The following is a 21,967-nucleotide window of genomic DNA, read 5'->3' on the forward strand; positions in this document are numbered from 1 at the left end:
ATTGTAAGGAATCCTTGGATCCATAGCCCTTAATATCCAAGGCTAGCAAAAATCTATTAATGTCAGATTTAAAATGAATTTTGGCGGCATCTATTTTTGTGGGAATTCCACAAACTCTACCACTCTGCATATAGAAGTGTTCCCTAGTTTATCTTCTGATTTCTCAGCTTTGATTTCAAAACGTCTTGAACTCCCACCACCAGCAGAAAAGAACCCCATATACTCCTTCCAAAATTCTGATGATTTTAGTTAAATTACCCCTTTATAGCAAGCTATGCTTTTGTGAATTTTTCCTCAGAATCTCTCCCTTGAAGCCCTGTTAACACTGCTAAAACTGCTACACTTCATTCAAGCCAATGTTTCCCAAGGTGCCTAGAGCTTTATATATTGCTCCAGGTGTGAACTAACCAGGGCTCTGTATAGCTGTACATAACTCCTCCTTTTGTGTTCGAGTTAGACATCAGTTAATCACTTTCACACAAAAATCCACATTTAACATCGGATGAGACTTTGCTGGGAAAGTAGTTGTGTAATAGTGCTGGTAGTTGAGCACAAATTTGAAATAACTGATGGGGAGGAAGAGGGGCCCAATGAACTTCAAGTTACTTTAAATTGCTGGATGATTTGTGCCACTCTAGTGTTACGATCACAACACCACTCATCGCCCTCAACATCCCTTGTTGTGAGGCTGCTGCATTTGTACATTAACTGCCTATTAGACTTCCCACAAAAGGTTCAGTAAATAATGTTGCAGTATCTTTTAACAATATAATTTTTAAATTGCTAGCAATCTCTGGCACTGTAACTTAACTAATAGAAATCTTGAGTCTCATTCCTTCAAGTTGTGAATTGTTCTAGGATTATGTGCCAAATTTTCTTCCAGCCCCTCAACTGCTCCGCCAATTCAATTAGATCACAATTGAGCTGTACTTTAACTCCATTTATCCACCTTGTGGAATATTGTTTCCCCCGGTAGTAAATTAGTAAAGTGGGGATAGACTCTAGGTTACCATTAAAACAGAAGAGGAAAATTATTTTCACACCAGAAGTTGATAGAATATGGAATACTAAATTTACCACAAGTGACTATTAAGACTATTATGGAACTCTAATTCCATTTAAGATATATATTTAAACGGGTATGTGTTTTAAACATTACAGTATAAAACTCAGCAGGGCAATAGGATTAAAATGGCTAATGTAGGTTAAAGGACTAATCAATCAAAGGCAGGATTTGTCAAATGTAATTTCTATCAATCCAAGAAAACTCACACTAAGCAGCATTGCAAGATCTAGAAAAAGTAGCCAAAATCATGGTGGGTAATTCAATTTTAAGATGAATTTCAAAGGTGATGAGAGGGGTACTGATTAGGGACAGAGATCCAGAGAGTACTGTCAAGAGAGTTGAAGGGTCCACCACCAAAGATGGAGCCGAGTAAGAATGGGATGCACAAAAGCCCAGTTAGAGGACTGAAAGGCATATGTGAGGAATGTTCAAGGAAATCAGAGCTAGAGTAATCTGTAAATGAGAACAAGTAACCTGTACACAAATTTCATGTAATTATTCAGCAGAATCATAGTATCACTTAAATATAAAATTATAATCATTTATCTGTGTTTGGGTTGAGGGAATGAAAAGCTAAACAGATTTTTCACTTTTGGATCAGAAAGAGCTCAGCCAACACAAATGTGTTTGCCCTGGCCCAATGTACCCTCTCCTCAGAAGGCGCTTGCCGAATGCAGCAAATATTTTTCAATTTCCCAAATTATCTAATTCTTGGCCAATACTTTGGAGATCGAGAAGCAATTGGTGGAAAACAAGAGAGCGGGTCTATTTGCATTGTCAAATTCTCACTTTTCCCATGTCAATTTCCTTCTAACCATGCCATTAGATAACTAGATCCTAAGCTACGCGATTCTGTCGCTCACCTATCTGCCTTTATAGGTCTTGCTCCTCCATGCATTTGCCTTCCACAAACTCAGCATGTCCCAAATAATTTTATAGTCAGAGAAGTATTTTAAAGCGTAATACTGTTATAATGTAGGAGACTGTTGTAATTTAAGGCACTCATTAAAACTGTTGACCAAATTTTGGTGAACTGTCTTTAGCCCAGTGTCATTCATTATCTGATCAGGTTCCTGTGAATATTCTTGTGTTTTACTACATTGAAGGCACTATATTAGTACAGTTTGCTGCTATAACCACCAGAAACTGAGTTGAGATTACCCAAAAGCAGGTGTCCTGATGAAACGCTTTCAACGTGAATTCTTTCTCGCCATGGATCCTGCATGCTGAGTATTTCCAGAATTTTGATTTTCTTTTGTGGGTAAGCACCCCACAGGTTAATATGACTCAAAAGGGCAGAATAGTTCAGCCAACTTTGGTACACATTCTGGCAAGGGACAGTGAACAACAGCATTCCCATGCCCAGCAGCACTGGAGCCAGTTGTAGTGATCCATACTGTAGCTTCATCTTCGGTCAGCTTATCAGTATCTGTAATCACCTTCACCAATGCTAAATTAGGTTTTGGTATCTATCTGCCAGCAACAACATTGGTGCAAGGATGTGGGGTGGTGGAATTACAAAATGAAGTATTTTCAGACATGGCACGTAAATAAAAGCATTTGAATATTTTCAACCACCTTTCTCTCACATGCATTTAATTGTTATACAGGAATGCTATGCATCTTTTGTTGGTTTAGTAAAAAAAATGTACATAGTGTGGATTCATAATAAGAAGCAAATGAAAACAATACAGGTTCACAATAAGAAACTTCTGAAAACATCATTGGAAAGGAGACACACTGAAGCTGCCCTTACACAAATGAGGCTCTTTCAAATTTTGGCAAGGATATGCAAGAAGGTTACACTTGAGAGTAAAAATACAAGCACACAGCAAGGTTCGGCAGCATCTGAATAGAGATGACAGGTTAATGTTTTACAAATGGATTTCTTTTTAAGCTGAAGAGACGCAGATCGTGTTTCGAATTTTCAGGTGCTGCCGTATCTGCTGTGCATTTCCAGCAATTGTATGTGTTTACTTCAGATTTACAGCAGCAGCAGCTGTAACTTTCTAATCAGTTATGCTTGTAGTGATTGCTTCCCAAAACGTCCTCCAAGTACCCAATACAGAATTGCCTGCCTCTGAACTCACTGAGTTGGTTTCGTCATCTACTAATAATGACACTTAAAACGTCTGCTTTGCTTCATGCAGCAAGAGTACCTCAACCCTTCTGCGGAAAGGAGTCAAAGTTGAATAGCATCATCAGCCTAGGGCTTAAGTGAAGCTGAATCAACCCATCTGGAGTTGGAATTGTCAGTGGCAGCTGGTTTGTGGCGATCAATTGGAAGTATGTGGATGGTGCATTTATCTTACATTACTTTACATCAGTGAACCTGAGCTTGCGTCCTCTTTACAAGTTATTCTGGAAAGGGGAGGGGACAGACAATGCCAAAAGATCAAGATGCTAACATGCTACCCAAACACTGCTTGGTCGTTAGCAGTTGCAAAACAAGGCAAACTGGAGCAAATTCTGATCCAAGGTTGAGGGTCCAGCTGAATAGGCGAAACACAGCACAAAGAATGCATTATAATACTGCATTCCTTCCTTTAAAAAAAATCCTCACGTTGAAATTCATACCTTTTACACATAACTATGTTTTGGTAACAGTACATTCAAATACAGCCAAGCAAGTACTTCAATAGCTCAAATTTGTTTTTAATTAATTTTCATCATTTCTCTCATTCTGCTGTTCCTCCTGGGTCACAACTTCGATGGCTTGTATTTGGGTTTCGTTGTCTGTGTCTGGCACCTTGTCATCGCACTCTGCTTCCACTGCACCGTCTGGGTCCGAGTCCATCTCTGGCCCAGGATGAATCTCGATCACAGTCTGTGAATCTGTCGTTGAATGGTCAACACCATGGCTCTGAACAACGGACATCAGACCCGAGTCCACAGTGACCAGTTCCATGGGGCCCACGTTCATGCCGGCCATGGTCGTGATCGTGTTGCTGTCTTGGATGGCTGCTGTGCTCAGCAGGGCAAGGCTGGAGGCAGGATGAATGGTGACCGTGTCAGAGGCAGTTGTCTTGGCCGCAGTGACAACACCGGCATACCTGGTGAAGAGCTGGGATCCGCCCGACAGTGTGTGTACAGTGATGGGGCTGGACTGTTGGCCAATGGCCACTGGCATGGTTGTGACATTGGCGACAGAAAAGTTTGATCCTATTGGAGTGATGGCAATAGGTGATATAACGGTGAACTGGGGTGTTTGGACGGAGGTGTTTGGGGTGAGGATGGTGGCCGAGGCGGGTCTCTGCAGTCGGGGGCGCTTGTTGGGTTTGGGAGTAGCGATCGGCATCAGCACCACGTTTTGCAGAGTTTGGTTTTTCAGTTTCTGCTCCTTGGCTCGTCTCCTCTGCTCCTCCAGCTGACGTTCTAGCTCTGTTGTTGGAAAGTGGAGGGAGTAAGGGGGAAGAAAAATAGGTTTAGTACTCAATATCTGCACATGTTCAAATTGCATTTCTTGATCAGAGTTCAGTACGTGTAGAATTATAGGAATAAAAAAATTCAATCAATAATTAAAGCACTATTATATAGCATGTGTAATACCATTGAATGGATCATTAAAGGAGGACAATGCAAGGAAATGACAGCTACTTTGAATAAAAAGAAACATCCTTCACTGTGTAACCATACACAAATGTACTGAGTAAAAAAAACATTGGCCTATAACTTCCTGGTTCCCCAACGTCGCATTTCGTGGGTATCCCAATGATGGGATGGGGAATTCCTCTCGGAAGCTCCCATGCCTTTACCTGTCAATTGCCCAGAAGCGCTAATTTCCTTCTAGACAATTGCGCTGGGCTGGGAACCATCGGACAAAAGAGACTTAAATCACTAACTTTGGATGATTCTGCCAGTTTTACCCTGATAAGTTACTCTGAAAGAGTTAGAAGGAAAAACAAAAATCACTCCCAACTCCCGAGTAACTATTTTCTTTTTTTTTTAAATTTAGAGTACCCAAATCATTTTTTCCAATTAAGGGGCAATTTAGCGTAGCCAATTCACCTAGTCTGCACATCTTTTTTTGGGTTGTGGGGGTGAAACCCACACAAACACGAGGAGAATGTGCAAACTCCACACGGGCAGAATGTGCAAACTCCACACAGGCAGCGACCCAGAGCTGGGATCGAACCTGGGACCTCGGCACCAGTGAGGCAACAGGGCTAACCCACTGTGCCACCTTCACTCCAGAGTAACTATTTAACCACTCAGACCCAGCTTCGCATGAGACAGCCCACACCTCCCCCAACCCGAGCCAATGCAACACGCTTCACTGCTCCTGTCTCACCCAGCCTGAGCGCAGAATGTTGGACGAGAAAGGGCTTTGGAATCCCAGCATGGGTAAGGCTGTCGAGTGTGACAATTCACTGGAGATTGCCATTCTGAGGAAGTTAAGGGCCATGAATCAACCATACTTATCTATCTTGTTCCCCTCTCCCTACCTCATCTGCCTTCCCACCTCTATAACCTCCTCAAGCCCTGCACTCCTTCAAAATCTCCGAGCTTCTCCAGTTCTGGCCTCTTACACACCTGACAGCTTGGTCTTAAGTTCTGGAAATCCCTCCCGAAATCTCTGTATATCATTAAATCTCCCTCGTTGCTTCTGAAAGGCTACCTCTTTGACCAATTTGCCCTAATATCACTTTATATAGTTGGGTGTCAAATTTTGTTTGTTAATGATTCTGTGAAAATATTTCAGGATGGTGCATTGTTCACATGCATCAAGTTTTAGAGGCCAAGACAGGAGTTTTTAAACAATTGACAACAGATCTCAATGTAGAGCTCTGGACAACAAAAATTTGGGACAGAGATTTGTGCAACAAAACACAACATCTCCAAACTCCCCACGTAGTTTTCTTATCCCAACAATAAATTAAGTTTGTTTGATGGGTCTCCAATGCCATTGGGATGAATGAGCTAGACATTGCCTGCTGAAGAGTAGCTGATGAAGGGCACCTGGTCCCTGTATAAAACTTATATTGATTTTTTTTGCCAGCAGCAGCAAACAAGGGAATGTGGCCTTTAGGCAGCAGGCTTCCCTCAGTAAGAGGGACAGTATTATTGAGAAAACTAATATTCCTGTGATCCTGGAATAATAAAAATGACTGATATTGATTGAAATAAGAGGATATGGAGCCAGAGGTCACTTTTTAATTGGCAATATACTTCGCTATCTGGGTTAAATCTGAAGATTGATTTGTGGGAAGTGGCTGAGTGGTAAACATGTGCTCTCCTGGAGGGCGAGCTACCTCCTCACAAACCTCTTGTAGCAGGACATCTGGTGGCAGCATATAGAGGGGAAGTCGCACGTTGGGCGGCTCCCGGTCGAGGTATATTTTTAGGAGGTTTTAAAGTCCGGTCCCGGGGTAATTTTGGAGGATTGAAGGGAAATAAAAAGTCGTTAAAAGGACCGCCAAAACCAGTTGTGAAGAAGGGAGGGAAGTGAGGGATCACTGTCCAGTGAGAGGGCCAGCAACGGTGCTGGCAAAATGTCAGAGGCTGGACCACAAGGTGGGGCTGCACTGCTTATGGTGGAGACGATGACTGAGGTGATGGCTGTGGAGCTGGAGAAGCAGTTTGCGAGGCACATGGAGGTGTTGAGGAAGGAGATGGCGGTCGCACTGAAATTGTTGGTGGAGGAGGCAATTGCACCGGTGAGGGTAGCTGTGGCAAAGACATCGGCCGAGCTGAGAGAGCCGTGTGAGAAGATGAAGGAAATGGAGGAGGCCATGTCACAGCACAGCGACCAGCTGTGGGATGAGGGAAGAGCTGCTGAGGGTGATGGAGGCTAACAAAGGGCTTTGAGCAAAGCTCGAAGATTTGGAGAACCACTCAAGGCGGCACACTTTGAGGATTGTGGGCTTGCCTGAAGGGATAGAGGACTCGCGACCAACGGAGTATTTCGCCTAGATGTTAGCAGGAGTTGATGGGGAGAGGAGCCCTCCCGGTATGAACTAGACCGAGCTCATCGGTCATCAAGGCCGAAGCCAAAATGAAATGAGCCACCAAGGACAGTAATCATCTGCTTCCATAGATACCACACGAAGGAGAGAGTGTTAAGATGGCGAAGCAGAAGCGTGCGGTGCAGTGGACTGGTGCTGGAGTTTGGATACCAGGACCCGACGGTGGAATTGGCAAAGAGGTGAACGGCTTTCGGCCGAGTAAAGACGGCACTGTACAACAGTGGGGTGCGATTTAGTGTGATATACCCGGCGAAGCGGAGGTGACGTACAACACCAAAGATTTTTATTTTGAGACGGTGAAGGCGGCTGAGGCGCTTCTGAAGGCAGAAGGCTTGGGAAAGAAGTGAGGAGTGGAGTGGCACGTGACGCACTGGGACTATGGCGCTGAGGACTCGGGTTCGAATCCCAGCCTTGGGTCACTGTCCGTGTGGAGTTTGCACATTCACTCCGTGTCTGCGTGGGTTTCACCCCCACAACCCAAAGATGTGCTGGTTAGGTGGATTGGCCACGCTAAATTGTCCCTTAATTGGAAAAAATAAATAAATTGGGTACTCTAAATTTATTTAAAAAAAAGAAAAGTAGTGAGGAGTGGAACTGGAGAGGGTTCGTGGACTGTGATTGGGTCGCTGGAGAATTTATGAATGTTGTAACTTTCTGTTCATTGACCTGTATTGTAACTTACTGGACTTCACCTCGTTATAGAGTTTAAGTTTTTGTTTGGTTTGATTGGCATTCTTTGTTGCGACGGTTATATGTTATTTTATTGAGTTGTATGGTTGGATTGTTCTTTTCTGGGACTGGGCGGGCGGGACGGAATGCCTGGGGGGGGGGGGGGCTGCACTAGCTAACTAAAGTCGGCGAGTGAACGGAGGCGAGGTGGGGCTGCAGACATTGGAGCCTGGTGAGCAGATTTCAATGAGCCTAAGAGGTGTGAAGGGGGGGGGGATGAGAGGGGAAGTAGGGGGGGGTTGATGTTAACAATGGATAGGGGCGGGTCAGACTCTTGGGGCAGGGCCTGGTGGTATGATGATGGTGAATAAGAAGGGGGGTGATGGTGGGGGTGGGGGAGGTGAGAGGGATGAGAGACCAACGGTTAGGACAGTCACTGGAACGTGAGGGGGTTGGGAGGTCCAGTCAAGAGATAAAGGGTACTTGCAAATCTTAAAAGCTTGAAAGCCGATGTAGCAATGCAGCAGGAGACTCACTTGAGGGTGAAGGGCTGGGTTAGCCAGGTGTTTCATTCTGGATTTGAAGGAAGGGCTCGAGAGGTAGTGGTAATGGTCAGCAAAAGAGTACGGTTCCAGATAAAAAAGGTGGTTGCAGATCAGGGGGGGTAGGTATGTGCTTCTGACAGGGGCGGTTAGTGGCGCTGGTAGGTACGTATGATCCCAATTGGGATGATGTAGGATTTGTGAAGGTGTGTGGGGCCACCCCGACTTGGAATTCACACGAACTGACTGATAGTGGGGGGTGGGGAAGGCATTGCTAGCTGGGGTTAAGAGGTCGAGGTACTCGGCAATTGCAATATCAGATCTAGCTCCGCATTGGGTGGATATGGTATTGCAGAAGAGGGTAGTACAGAGGCTGGGGTGGAAATTAGATATGGGTCAGTTGGGGGACCGAGATTTGTGAGATAAAATTAAGAAAATAATTGAGGAATATGTAGGTTTTACCTGCACGGGGGAGGTGTTGAAGGTGGTTGCCCGGGAGGCTCTAAAGGCGGTGGTGAGGTGATCTCGTTTAAGGCTAGGGTGGACAAAGAGGAGAGACTGGAGCATCAGAGGGTAATAGATGAGACGTTGGAGGTAGATAGGAGTTATGCTGAAGATGGGGATCCAGCAAAGATGTAAAAAGGAAGGAACTACAGGCGAGCTTTGACCGACTATCTACCAGGAAGGCGGTGCGCCAATTGAGGCAAGCAAGGGGTGCAGTTTCCGAGCATGGAGTATGTTAGTGGGTCAGCTTTGGATGGAGGCAGCGGCAAGGGAAATTGTCCAGGTGCAGGACAGGGCAGGGAAGTTGGTGGTGGCTCCAGATCAGATTAATAAGGTCTTCGAGGAATTTTATGAGAGGTTGTATAGGTTGGAGCCGACTGGGGAAGACCAGGAGATGCAGGAATTTCTAGATGGGCTGGGTTTTCGAGGTTAGGGGATGGGGACAGGGCTACATTGGAGGGGCGATAGTAGAACAGGAGATAAAAGTTGCAATTGGGAGGATGCAGTTGGGGAAGGTGGCACGGCCGGATGGGTTTCCAGTGGAATATTATAAAAAATTCAAGGATAAGCTGGCACCGCTGATGGTGGGGATGTTTGAGGAGGCGATAGGGAGTGTGGTGTTACCACAAACTTTGGGGCAAGAATAGATTTCCCTGTTGCTTAAGAAGGATAAGGATCCGACGGAGTGTGGGTCGTATAGGCCCATATCACTTTTCAATGTGGACACAAAGGTGTTGGCGCAGGTACTGGCAGGTAGGCTGGGGGAGTGCCTCCCGAAGGTGATAGGTGAGGATCAAGATGGGGTTTGTGAGGGGGAGGCAGCTCTTCTTGAATATTAGGAGGGTATTGAACGTGGTTATGGCGCCAGTGGAGGAAAGGGAAACAGAGATGGTTGTGGCATTGGACGCCAAGAAAGCGTTTGACCGGGTAGAAAGGGGGTACTTGATGGCAGTTCTGGAGCGGTTTGGGATTGGACCACATTTGTGGACTGGGTAAATATACTGTATAAGGAGCGAGGGAGAGTGTCCGCACAAATAATGTCAGCTTGGGATATTTTTCTCTCCACCGTGGGACTAGGCAGGGATGTCCTATTTCCCCCCTGCTGTTTGCAGTCGCGATTGAGTCGTTGGCCGTCCCGCTGAGTAGCTCGGGGGTGCGGAAAGGGATAGTGCCGGGGGGGGGGGGGGGGGGGGGGGGCTGACATTCCGTAGGGCAGGGACTTTGGGCGGCGAACGTGTAGAGGGTGCTGAGCTGGGTCAGAGGGGTGGATTCCCAGTGGGTCACAATGGAGGAGAGTTTGTGTAGGGGGTCGGGATTGAAAGTGCTAGCAATAGCACCGCTCCCGATGGCCCCGGGAAAATAGTCCGGCAGTCCAATAGCATCGTTGAGAATTTAGATGCAGTTTCGCCAGCACTTCAGGTTGGGGGCAAGGTCAAGAAAAAATGCCAACTTGGGAGAGTCACAGGTATGAGATGGGAATTTTTGGAGGAGGGAGTTCGGGCACTAAAGGATTTGTTTTTAGGGGGTCAGTTTGCAGGATTGAAGAAGTTTTTAAGCGAAGTATGGGATGGAGCAGGGGGAAATATTTAGATACATGCGGGTTCGAGACTTTGTCAAGAAGGAGATACAGAGCTTCCCGGTGACGACAGGGGGACTGGAGAAAGGGTAGTGTCAGTGTCGGCGGCTTATGGGGTTATTTTGGAGGAGGAGAAGGCACCGCTGGAAGGGATCAAAGCAAAGTGGGAGGAAGAATTGGGAGAGGGTATGGAGAAGGAGTTCTGGTGTGAAGTGCTCCAGAAAGTGAATTCCTCCACCTCGTGCACGAGGTTGGGGCTGATACAGCTCAAGATGGTATATAGAGCAGCCGGGGTTGGAAGCGGATGTTGTAGCCTTCGCCTTGTTGATCCTGTTGGGGTGGAGGTCAACCTCTCCACCCTATGCCCTGGCTTGGCAGGGGGACATGCTGGAATCTGGAATGCTTAACTCTTGAGAAGGTGAAGTTTGAATTGAGGTGAAGGATGGAGGGGTTCTACAATTCATGGCCGTTATTCATTATGCAGTTTCAAGAATTGGATGACGACATCGAACATTTGTTGGGGGGTGGGGTCTGTGTATGTTGATGGTGACTATGGGTGATTCCAGATTCCTTTTTTATTTGATGTTTGTGTTGACATGTGGGTTGTTGTTTGGGGTTGGTGGGTGGATGGGACTGTTGTTGATAAGGGGATTGCCATTGTATTTGTTATCATGATTTTTTGTTAGTGGGTGTAAATTTTGAAGAAAATGTGAAAAAGGAGAATATAAACTTTAAAAAAAAACCTCTTTCACAGCCTTCTGGCAGATGTCTGACAGCAAGAGGCCCCTTTGCCCTTGGAACCAGTGTTCAGATACCTTCATGTAGGGGTGGGGGTACGGGGGAGAAGACAGCTTACCTGCAAGATCACTATGAATTTGTTCTTGGCTTTGATCAGTCTGACTCTTCCTTTTGTCCAAAACTTTCTTCACCGTCTCCAGGAGGCCAAAGGTGTGTGCCATATTGTTCAGAACAGCAGCGTCTGAAGCCAAAAAACAAATACTTTACGTTATCTCTTTAATCCAGAACAAGGATCACTTGACTACATTTCCATCAGCCTGAATGACCAGCTAAGTATCTCTTTTCTTGAAGGCACTGACCATTGCTGGATAATCTTCTGGTATCTGGCAACTAAATTGTACCTCATTCAAGTGCCTAGTCTTCTTCATGTGCAAACAAAGGCAGTCAACTGGCTATTCAACTGTGGAGATCATCAGATTAAGCCTGATATTCTGACCAGATATTCTGGTAATAATCACGAGTAGGAATTCTGGCTGTTTTTCTCCTCACTCTAGTAGTATCCATCTACAGCTCCATCAATAGTTAATTCAAGGTGGAATGGGGATCAAACCAACATTCCTAACACAATGGCTCCATATCACCTCAAGCAATGGATTTACTTCCATTGAAAGGTCTTCAACCTGAAACGTTAACACTGTTTCTCTCCATAGATGCTGTGTGACCTGAGTTTTTCCAGTTATTTTGGTTCTTATTTCAGATTTGCTTTTGTATTTATACATTTAATATTTCAGCAGCTTATCCAAAGAGATCACTAGATTTATCAACAGGATAAAACGAACACAATAACCCACCACAATTATGGATGATAGTTCCAGACAGGCATTGTTAGCCGAATTACATACGCATGGATTCTAACAAAAAAAGCATCGGGACGCAAGTGTCCAAATGTTTTTTCTGCATGAGCCACTTAGGTATACGTATTAAAGTAGTCATGGGTCACTTGTAAAATATATATCCATATTCAAATTAATCTGAGCACTTCTTAAATTGCTGAAACCAACAGATCTCAGATTTTTATTTCGTTTTATGCACTCGTGAGGTAACAATGCCAATGATTACCTTCCTCAAATTTCCAAGGACTCAAAACACAAACAAGGTAAATAAGTAGGGACAAAGTTGTATAACTGTATATAGGTCTGAATTGTTTTGGCTTTGAGGGCTGTACTGCCAGGTCTTAAAATTGGTCCCGGGTTCGATCCCGGCCCCGGGTTACGGACCTTGCACATTCTCCCCATGTCTGCGTGGGTCTCACTCCTACAACCCAAAGATGTGCAGGATAGGTGAATTGGCCACACTAAAATTGCCCCTTAAATTGGAAAAAAATTGGATACTCTAAATTTATTTAAATAAAGGTAGAGTTATATACAAGCCATCAGTTGTAACCTGGACATTGCTGCATTAAGCTACAACTGGTGGTGGGCAGAGAGAACAGAAAATAATAAATAAAATTGCAAAATTAACTGACATTTTGATGTTTCATTTATAAATGTCCCAACACACTTGAGCAAGTTACGAAGAAACTTGACACCAAGCCAGAGGAGGAGAGATTCAGGAAGATGACTTAACGCTTGGTCAAAGAAACCGGTTTTAAGAAGAGGCACAGAGGGTTGAGGAGAGAATTCTGGAAGTTCCACCGAGATAGATGAAGTGGTAAGGGACAGAATAGGAGGTCAGAGTTGGAAGACTGGAGTGTTTGGAAGGAAAGGGGCTCGATAGGGCTGCAGAAGGTTTAAGATCGGGAAGGAAAGCCTCATAGGAATTAAAGACAAGGGCACAAGTTTGAAATTTGAGGCAATGAGATCCCATGAATTAATCTAAGTCAGCGAGTATGGTGGATGAACTTGACTTGTTCAATGGCACATAGCCAGCAGGGTCTTAAACAAACTGGAGTTAATGGAGGGTAGAAGATGAGACCAACAAAGATAGCACTGGAGTAATTGATCAGTACTGTAGTTAACAAGGAGAATTTAACTTCGACCTCCCATTAGAAATACTGAGTTGGTTAATTAAATAGTGGAATGGTGAGACAGGGGCACCCTGGCACAGTCCTTTCTATAATAATCTTTATTGTCACAAGTAGGCTTACATTAACACCGCAATGAAGGTACTGCGCAAAGCTCCTAGTCGCCACATTCTGGCACCTGTTCGGGTACACTGAGGGAGAATTCAGAATGTCCAAATTACCTAACAGCACGTCTTTCGAGACGGTGGGAGGAACCCGGAGGAAGCCCACGTAGACACAAGGAGAACGTGCAGACTCTGCACAGACAGTGACCCAAGCCAGGAATCGAACCTTGGAACCTGGTGCTGCGAAGCAACTGTGCTAACCACTGTGCTACCACACCACCATGACCGTTGCGTCTGCAGGATCTTCAAGTGAAAGGTTATACAAAGGCACTGAGCTGGAATCTAACTTCACAAGAATGCCATTTAATCTGAAAAGTGCAGTAAAATGTTCTGTCACCTACCTGTGATCTGCAAGGTAGTCTGACCCATTCTCTGCTGAACGCCTGCTAGCATCTCCATCAGTTCCTTCTGAATGTTAGTGACAACTTCCCCAAGCAAACCCACATCTGCTATTCCTTTCCAGAAGGCCAGGGTGTCCTCTGCAGCAAGAAATAAAATCACTCAAAAAGTCTAATATTCCAACAGCAATACCAAGTCCAGGATGAAGGTTCAGAGTATTTTAGAAATCCACTCAGAGTTGCTGTGAAACAAACATTCAACTTCTATTTTCTCCAATACAAACCTTCATAAACCATTTGTCGGTATCATAGTTTTCATTTTCTCATGCTTTTCTGTTTCTACATTTACCCTCGAGTCCAGCAGCAATCAGTCCAACTGTATCACCCTGACTGCCATCTCTTCCCAGAGATCAGAATATATCAAGGATTGAACCCAAGAACTTCCTGGGCTGGATGGATCACTGAATAAGCTCATCCAGCCATCAGTGGAATCACTTTTCTACATATTTAAATCTTGAGGCATAATGGGCCAAATAGCTCTGTACTGTATAATTTTATGGTGACACCTACCCTGTCAAACTTGGCTCTCCCATCTTTCTCAATAAGTACACATTTTTCATAATTTCAGATTTAAATACTCATGAACAATTATTTATTATGATCACACACTGTTGTTACCGTCACCTGATGATATTTGGTGACTGAGATCCACTAGTTTTTCTTCTCGTGTCCAGTAGCACTATCGTTCAGAAATGCAGAAAACTGAAAACAAACTTCCCTCGGACCTCAAGATATGCAAAAGTATTTCAAAGCTAAATAACTACTTTTGATATACACACAGTCGTTGTGCAGGCAAATGCTGCAACCAATTTATTCACAGCGAGGTCCCACAAATGAATTACCAGTTAATCTACTTCAGTGTTCCCTCCAACTCCTACACTTCCTAAAATAACCGTTCCTAACATACAGGTGTAAATAGTGAGCATGGCAGGGTTATTCTACCAAAGAAAGCCTCACAATTGAACTTGATTTTTGTCCGTACACATGCAGAGGAAAAGGGAGGGTTGTAGAAAGTATTACCAACATTAAACATCTAAAAATCAGTGGTCTTTAAAGTGCCAAGCTATTTTTGATCATTCAATGGTCATTACAATGTAAAAAAATTAACATACCGAGAACACAGACATCACTGTTGCAAAACAATTTAAAAACATTCCATGATGCGGAAGTGCAGCATAAAAAGATGATCCCATTCCAATCTGCACAATTTCGTAATAATTAAACTCAAGTTACAAGAGTATGTCTTTAGACTTTATTAACACCCTATGCCTTCTCAGACAACACATCATTCAACTTTCCATGGAAAATCCACAAGTATCTTTTAAGGAACAAACTCTCAGTAACTCTTCATCAAGGAATTTAAAAAATCATTCACCCAATTCAATCATCAGTTCTCAACCATATGGGGCAGGACGATGGCACAGTGGTTAGCACTGCTGCCTCATGGCACCAAGGTCCTAGGTTCGATCCCGGCTCTGGGTCACTGTCCGTGTGGAGTTTGCACATTCTCCCCATGTTTGTGCAGGTTTCACTCCCATAACCCAAAGATGTACAGGGTAGGTGGATTGGCCATGCTAAATTGCCCCTTAATTAGAAAAAATTAATTTGGTACTCTAAATTTAAAAAACAGTTCTCACGCATATGTCTATTCTTCATGCGCAATTCTACATTGTGATTTTGTTAGGCGAGTGAACCTCAAGTTATTGCCAAAACCTGGTGTTATGTTCATCAGAAGTCCATATAGCTCAAGAGGCTAAATTGCCTATTCCTACTTCTGATGTTCCTATGTTCTAAGAAATAACTATTCTGCCCAATTCCACCTTCCAGCTCTTGGTCTGTAGTCCTGCAGGAAACAGCACGTTGAGCACAAATATAGTGTTCTTGATTCATAATGGGACTTCTTGATTAATCAGGGGATCAGGAGTTATGGGGAAAAGGCAGGAGAATGGGGATGAAGAACCTATCAGCCACGATCGAATGACAGAGTAGACTCGATGGTACGAATGGCCTAATTCCTTTCCTATACCTTATGGTCACTAATAAATGCAGTGAGGAATTCACGAGAAACTTCCTTAATCAGAGAGTTATGTGAATGTGAAAACTCCTATCACAGTGAGCAATTGAGGCAGTTAGCTTTTATGCATTTTTGGGAAAAGTACATACAATAAGGAGAAATGAGGGAGAATAGAATAGAAGAAATGAGGGAGAATAGAATAGAAGAATGAGTTATGAGATGAAAAAAGATGGGCGGTAGCTTATGTGGAGTATTGACAGAGATCTGTTAAGCCAAATGTTCTTTTTTGTGTTATAAATCTTGATGTCGTTTTATGTGAATCAATGGACCAAAGTCCACAAGATGTTGGAAGTAGTATTAATTCCAAGCATGTTAGAAAACGTCAGCTGTGACTCAGTGGCTCACGTATCACTAGAGTTTTGAGCTCATAATCTCGGCTGATGCTTCAGTGTAGTACTGATGAAATGCTGCATTGTCAGAGAAGCTGTGGTTAGGTTGAGATGTTTAAAAGCACCATCTGCCCCCTCAGATGGATGTAAAAGATCTTGTTGCTCTATTTAGTAAAACAGCAGGGGGTTCTTAGTGACCTTGCCAAAAATTATCCCTCAATCACCATCACCAAAATAGATTATCTAATCATTACCCAATTGCTGTTAGTGGCATTTAGTGTGTAAAGGGCAGCTCGGTGGCACAGTGGCTGGGACCAGGGTTCAATTCTAAGCTTGGATGACTGTCTGTTTGGGGTTCATATGTTCTCCCTGTGTCTGCGTGGGTTTCCTCCCAGAGTCCAAAGATGTACAGGTTAGGTGCTAAATTGTCCCTGAGTGTCCAAAAAGTTAGGTGGGGATAGGGTGGGGGAGTGTGCCCAGGTAGAGTGCTCTTTCAGAGGGTCGGTGCAAACTCGATGGGCTGAATGGCCTTCCTCTGCATTGTTGGGATTCTATGAAATTGTGAATTCTTATGTTCACTTTTGAACAGAGGCCAACTTGGACAGCCCCCTAACAAAGGGAAACCCCGGAGTGCAAACGTACAAAAGGTAAGTACGTTTTTAAAAAATAAATTTAGAGTACCCAATTATTTTTTTGCCCCAATTAAGGGGTAATTTAGTGTAGCCAATCCACCTAACCTGCACATCTTGGGGTTGTGGTGGTGAAATCCACGCAAACATGGGGAGAATGTGCAAACTCCACACGGACTATGACCCAGGGCTGGGATTCGAACCCAGGTCCTCAATGCTGCAGTCCCAGGGCTAACCACTGCGCCACATGCCGCCGGTAAGTATGGTTAATTCAACAGGAACAGGGCAAGTATGGTTAATTCAACAGGAACAGGGGGATAGAAGCCCCCAACCAGGATAGTCACCTAGAACTCAAGGGGGCTCAATGGCCCAGTGAAAAGATGCAGAGTCCACACTCACCTAAAAAACATGAAAGCAGACAGTCTTCCTCCAAGAGATACACCTGAGAGAACAGGACTGACTGCAGGTAAGAAAGGGCTGGGTGGGACAGACCTACCATTCCTCTTATGGGATGAGAGCCAGAGGGGTGGCAATACTGATCAGCAAGAGGATGATGTTTAGGGTGACAAAGATGATTACGGAACCAGGGGTCCCTGGATGGGGCACCGGTAGTACTAGTTAACGTGTACGTTCCCAACTGGGACAACCAAATTTCATCAAAAAGACCATGGCAGAAATCCCCGAAAGAGAAACACACCGCCGAGGAGTTCTCCTTCTCCCCAGTACAATGTATACACCAGAATTGACTTCTTTGTGGTGGGGCAACGGTGGTTCCGGGGCTGGTCAAAGCGGAATACTCCGCAATTGTGATATCCGACCATGCTCCACATTACATGGATGTGAGGTTGGAGATGGACAGAGACCAATATCCCACATGGAGGTTGGACACTGCCCTACTAGCAGGCAAGGCCTGCAACGAAAAGATATCGCAGGCCACAGCAGAGTACACGGAGAAGAACCAAAAGGGGGAGGTCTCACCCTCCACGTTCTGGGAAGTGCTATAGGCTGTAATAAGAGGGGAAATTATCGCTTTGAAAGCGCGAAGAGATAGGGAGGAAAGGGCAGCGAGGCAGCGGCTGGTCGACTCCATACTGGAGGTAGATCATAAATACTCCAAGGCCCCGACCTGGCAGAGAGGAAAGAGCTACAAAGGAACTTTGATCTGTTCTCTACTAGGAAAGCAGTGCACCAACTCAAGTCAGGCACAGAGGACCCTATACGAACACGGAGACAAAGCGTTAAACAGCACACCAGCTGAGAAAGTTGGCAGCCACCAGAGAAATTGCACAAATCAGGGATACTAGAGGCACATTAGAACCAGAAAAGATCAACAAAACCTTCGAGGCCTTCTACCAAAGGCTGTACACCTCAGAGCCCACAATGGGGGAGACCGGGATGAAACGGTTCCTTGATGAACTGGACATGCCAGTCGTGGGGGAGGGCAGAAAACAGATGCCTGAAAGCACCACTCGCACTGGGAAAGATCATAAGAGAGTCAATGTGGAGCATTAGCTCCATGCAGGCGGGGAAGGCGCCGCGACCAGACGGGTTCCCGGCGGATTTCAACAAAACATGTGCGACAGCACTGGCCCCACACCTGCAGGACATGTTCACAGACTCGCTGGCTAGGGGCACGCTGCCAACTACACGAGCACAGGCCTCAATCTCACTGATACCCAACAAAGATAAAGACCCAACGGAATGTGGGTCATAGAGAGCCATCTCACTGCTAAACGCAGATGGCAAAATACTGGCTTTCCATCCAGGGCAAGAACACCTAGATGCAGAAAAGGCCTTCGACAGGGTCGAATGGAAGTACCACAGAGGTATTGGAGCGGTTCGGGCTTGGAACAAGGTTCACCTCCTGGGTAAAGCTCCTAGACAACGCTCCCATGGTGAGCGTACGGACAAACACCACCAACTCCCAATACTTCCAGTTGCACAGGGGCACCAGACGAGGATGTCCACTGTCCCCACTGCTGTTTGCTCTAGTGATCGAACCATTAGCAATCGCCCTCAGAGCAGCAAATACCTAGAGGGGGATCCGAAGGGGCGGCAGAGAGCACAGAGTCTCACTCTATGCAGATGACCTGCTCCTCTACATTTCAGACCCACAAAGCAGCATGGACGGAATCATCGTGCCCCTGAAAGAGTTTGGTGCCTTCTCGGGCTACAAACTCAACATGAGCAAAAGCGAGATTTTCCCGGTGCACCCACAAGGAGCGGGGGCAGCACTAATGGGACTGCCGTATAAACAAGCCCGACACAACTTCCGCTACCGTGGGATCCAAATAACCCATGACTGGAAAGGGATCCACAAATGGAACCTCATCAGTCTGAAAGAGGAAGTAAAAAAGGACCTGCAAAGCTGGAACGCACTCTCACTCATGGGTAGAGTCCAGACGATCAAAATGAACGTACTGCCCAGGTACCTCTTCCTACTTTGATCTATCCCGATCTACATCCCCAAGGCCTTTTTCAAAGCACTAGACAAACTAATCATGGCGTTCGTATGGGAGGGGAAGTATGCTAGGATCATAAAGAAGGTCCTACAAAAAACAAAATCCAAGGGGGGGGCTAGCCCTCCCAGACCTACAATTCTACCACTGGGCGGCGACAGCCGAACGAATAAGGGGATGGATCAAGGAGCCGAGTGGGTGCTCGCGGAGGAGGCCTCCTGCAAGGGGACCTCCCTCCGGGCCCTCGCCACGGCAGCACTCCCATCCCCACACAAAAAACACTCCAGCAGCCCAGTGGTGATAGCCACCCTCCAATCTTGGAACCAACAACGGCAGCAATTTGGCATTTGGCCTGACCAAAATGTTGGACAAAGCCATCATCTGCAACAACCATAGGTTCACACCAGCGCTGACTGACGCCACTTTTAAAGGACGTACCCACAACCGCCACAACTGACTGTTACTGGATGCAAACATCCTAGATAAAGGAAACTCTAGCGACTTGTATGAATGACTGGTGACACTCTACTGGACTCAATGAGAAAGAAATGGAAGACCTGGGGATGGAAAAAGGGTGGGGATTCTGAAGCGAAGCACTGCATAGGGTCAACTCCACCGCCACGTGCAAGGCTCAACCTGACGCAACTGAAAGCGGTATATAGAGCCCACTTAACAAGAACTTGAATGAGTAGGTTCTTCCTGGAGGTGGAGGACAGATGTGAGTGGTGGCAAGGAAGCCCAGCCAATCACACCCACGTGTTCTGGTCTTGCCCCAGACTAGTGGGTACTGGACAGCCTTCTTTGAGGCAATGTCCAAAGTGGTGAGGATGATGGTGGAGCCATGCCCGAAAGTGGTGATCTTCGGGGTATCAGACCAGCCAGATCTATTTATGGACGCAGGACTTGCTGGTTTGCATAGCTCAACACGAGACTGAGGTAGTGCATTTAATTGGTGCAGCATTATGAAGTGACAATATTTTATAACCAGCATAACTTCTTTTCCTTTTATAAATTTAGAGTACCCAATTTATTTTTTCCAATTAAGGGGCAATTTAGCGTGTTCAATCAACTACCCTACACATCTTTGAGTTTTGGGGGTGAAACCCATGCAAACACAGAGAGAACGTGAAAACTCCACACGGACAGTGACGCAGAACCTGGGACCTCGGCGCCGCGAGACTGCAGGGCTAACCACTGTGCCACCGTGCTGCCCTCATAACCAGCAAAACTTGTTCAATGATTTCTATTTTTTAAGCATTTGGATTGCTCCTGTGTGGGCTACAGGCAATGTTTTCTGATGTCAGCTAGAACTCTAGCACTGCAGGGCTTTTAGTTTGACTATAGCTCAGAATTGACTACAGCTCAGAACATAGGCTCACTGAACTCACCAGAGATCTCTTCATCTTTCCTGTTTAAATCCTCTGTAGTGACCGCAACTGTGGTCAGAGCTGGACTCCATTCAATGCACTCTTCAGTGTTCTCTTCAGCCACAGTGATGTGGGTCCCATTGCCTGTAAAATGAACAGACATTCCTTAGACTGGAACTATACTTTTTTGTTCTACTAGAGTAGACAAATTCTCATCCCTTTTCTCTTACCTGCAACTTCACTGTACCATTCTTCAACAATTAGAGAGCAATCCCACATAATGAAAAAGCTAGAAGGAAAATATTTATTGCTCCATCAATTTTGCCTCACATGATTCGTGAAGCATCATGATAAAACATTTTCTACCCCAGCCCCAATCCCTGTAATCAAACACTCAGGAAAATTAAGGATGAAAAAAATTCTGGAAAATTCCTTGCAGATATCCTCAGGTGCTAACTGTTAATCCATTTACCTTTTACATATGTGACCTCTGCCCAGTTAGGAGTCGCACCAGCTCCTTCTTGGAGGCCCACGAGAGTCAGCATCCAGAACAACAACTTTCAGTATATTCCAGGGGCCCATTACTCTCCCGGAAAAAAACAGAACTGCCCAACATCTAGCCTATTCCTACCTTTGCGTTGTTTAAATGCATGCCCCAGATCCCTCCCAATCTGACAGCAGAAATGGTCCATCAATAGGAATTCCATCCAGCCCATTAAATATTTTCTATTCCCCAAACCATTATGTAGTTCAAAGGTAGATCTGTATGCCTGAGCCTGGAGGCCTGATGTTTACTCAAGCAGCACAAAGCACAGCTGACGGTTTGCCCAACGGTGCAGCGCTTTATCAATGCCCCAGTTGTAATTTTGACTCCAGATCCTCTCATACTACACCAGACAAGCCTGAGCTGTGCAACTTACACATAACCGGTTTAGAAGGGAAAATTCAAGGAAAGCCATAAAAAACTATGCAACATTCCATTTCTTTCCAACAGGGTCATTGTTTGTGTAAGTGGTCTGCTTCTTTGATATTAAAGGCCAAAGGGTGATTTGGGGTGGGGGCGTTAGTAACTCTCCCCAAGAAATGCATAGTGCATCAGGGCGTCAAGTATTTAAATGTACTAAACGCATATTATGAACTTAGGAAGTTCAGTGGCGGCACAATTATGTACAACATCCAAGGAGCAGTAATCAGAGCAGTTCTGTAGGAACTCTACATGCCAGATGCATAAAATCTGGTTGTACTAGGGGCACGCCAATCACGTACAGAGATATAATAGTATTGTGGTTACTTTACTGGTCTAGTAATCCAATGGCCTAACCTAATGATAGGTAGATAGAGAGAAAGAAGAGAAAGGAATTCAGATTCCACTACGGTAGCCAAGGAATGTCAATTTAGTTAACTGAATGAATTGGGAATAAAAAAAAAGAGTTTCAGTTATGGCGATCATGAAACTAAAATTT

At 45.1% G+C, this 21,967-nt stretch overlaps 1 protein-coding gene across 1 annotated transcript in view; it reads right to left on the reverse strand.

Moving 5' to 3' along the window:
- Nucleotides 1–2,641: 2,641 nt before the first annotated feature.
- The window catches only part of gmeb1 (glucocorticoid modulatory element binding protein 1), a 57,743-nt gene continuing 38,417 nt past the window's right edge, over nucleotides 2,642–21,967 (reverse strand). The window contains exons 6-9 of the mRNA XM_038798446.1: nucleotides 20,526–20,648; nucleotides 13,590–13,727; nucleotides 11,180–11,302; nucleotides 2,642–4,447 (exon numbers count right to left, since the gene is read on the reverse strand). Of these exons, the coding sequence (XP_038654374.1) occupies nucleotides 3,726–4,447; nucleotides 11,180–11,302; nucleotides 13,590–13,727; nucleotides 20,526–20,648 (1,106 nt within the window). The 3' untranslated portion in view covers nucleotides 2,642–3,725. The remainder of the gene's footprint in view (nucleotides 4,448–11,179; nucleotides 11,303–13,589; nucleotides 13,728–20,525; nucleotides 20,649–21,967) is intronic.

This window comes from Scyliorhinus canicula, chromosome 1 (genome assembly GCF_902713615.1).
Source record: "Scyliorhinus canicula chromosome 1, sScyCan1.1, whole genome shotgun sequence".
In the NCBI taxonomy this organism is placed as follows: Eukaryota; Metazoa; Chordata; class Chondrichthyes; order Carcharhiniformes; family Scyliorhinidae; genus Scyliorhinus; species Scyliorhinus canicula.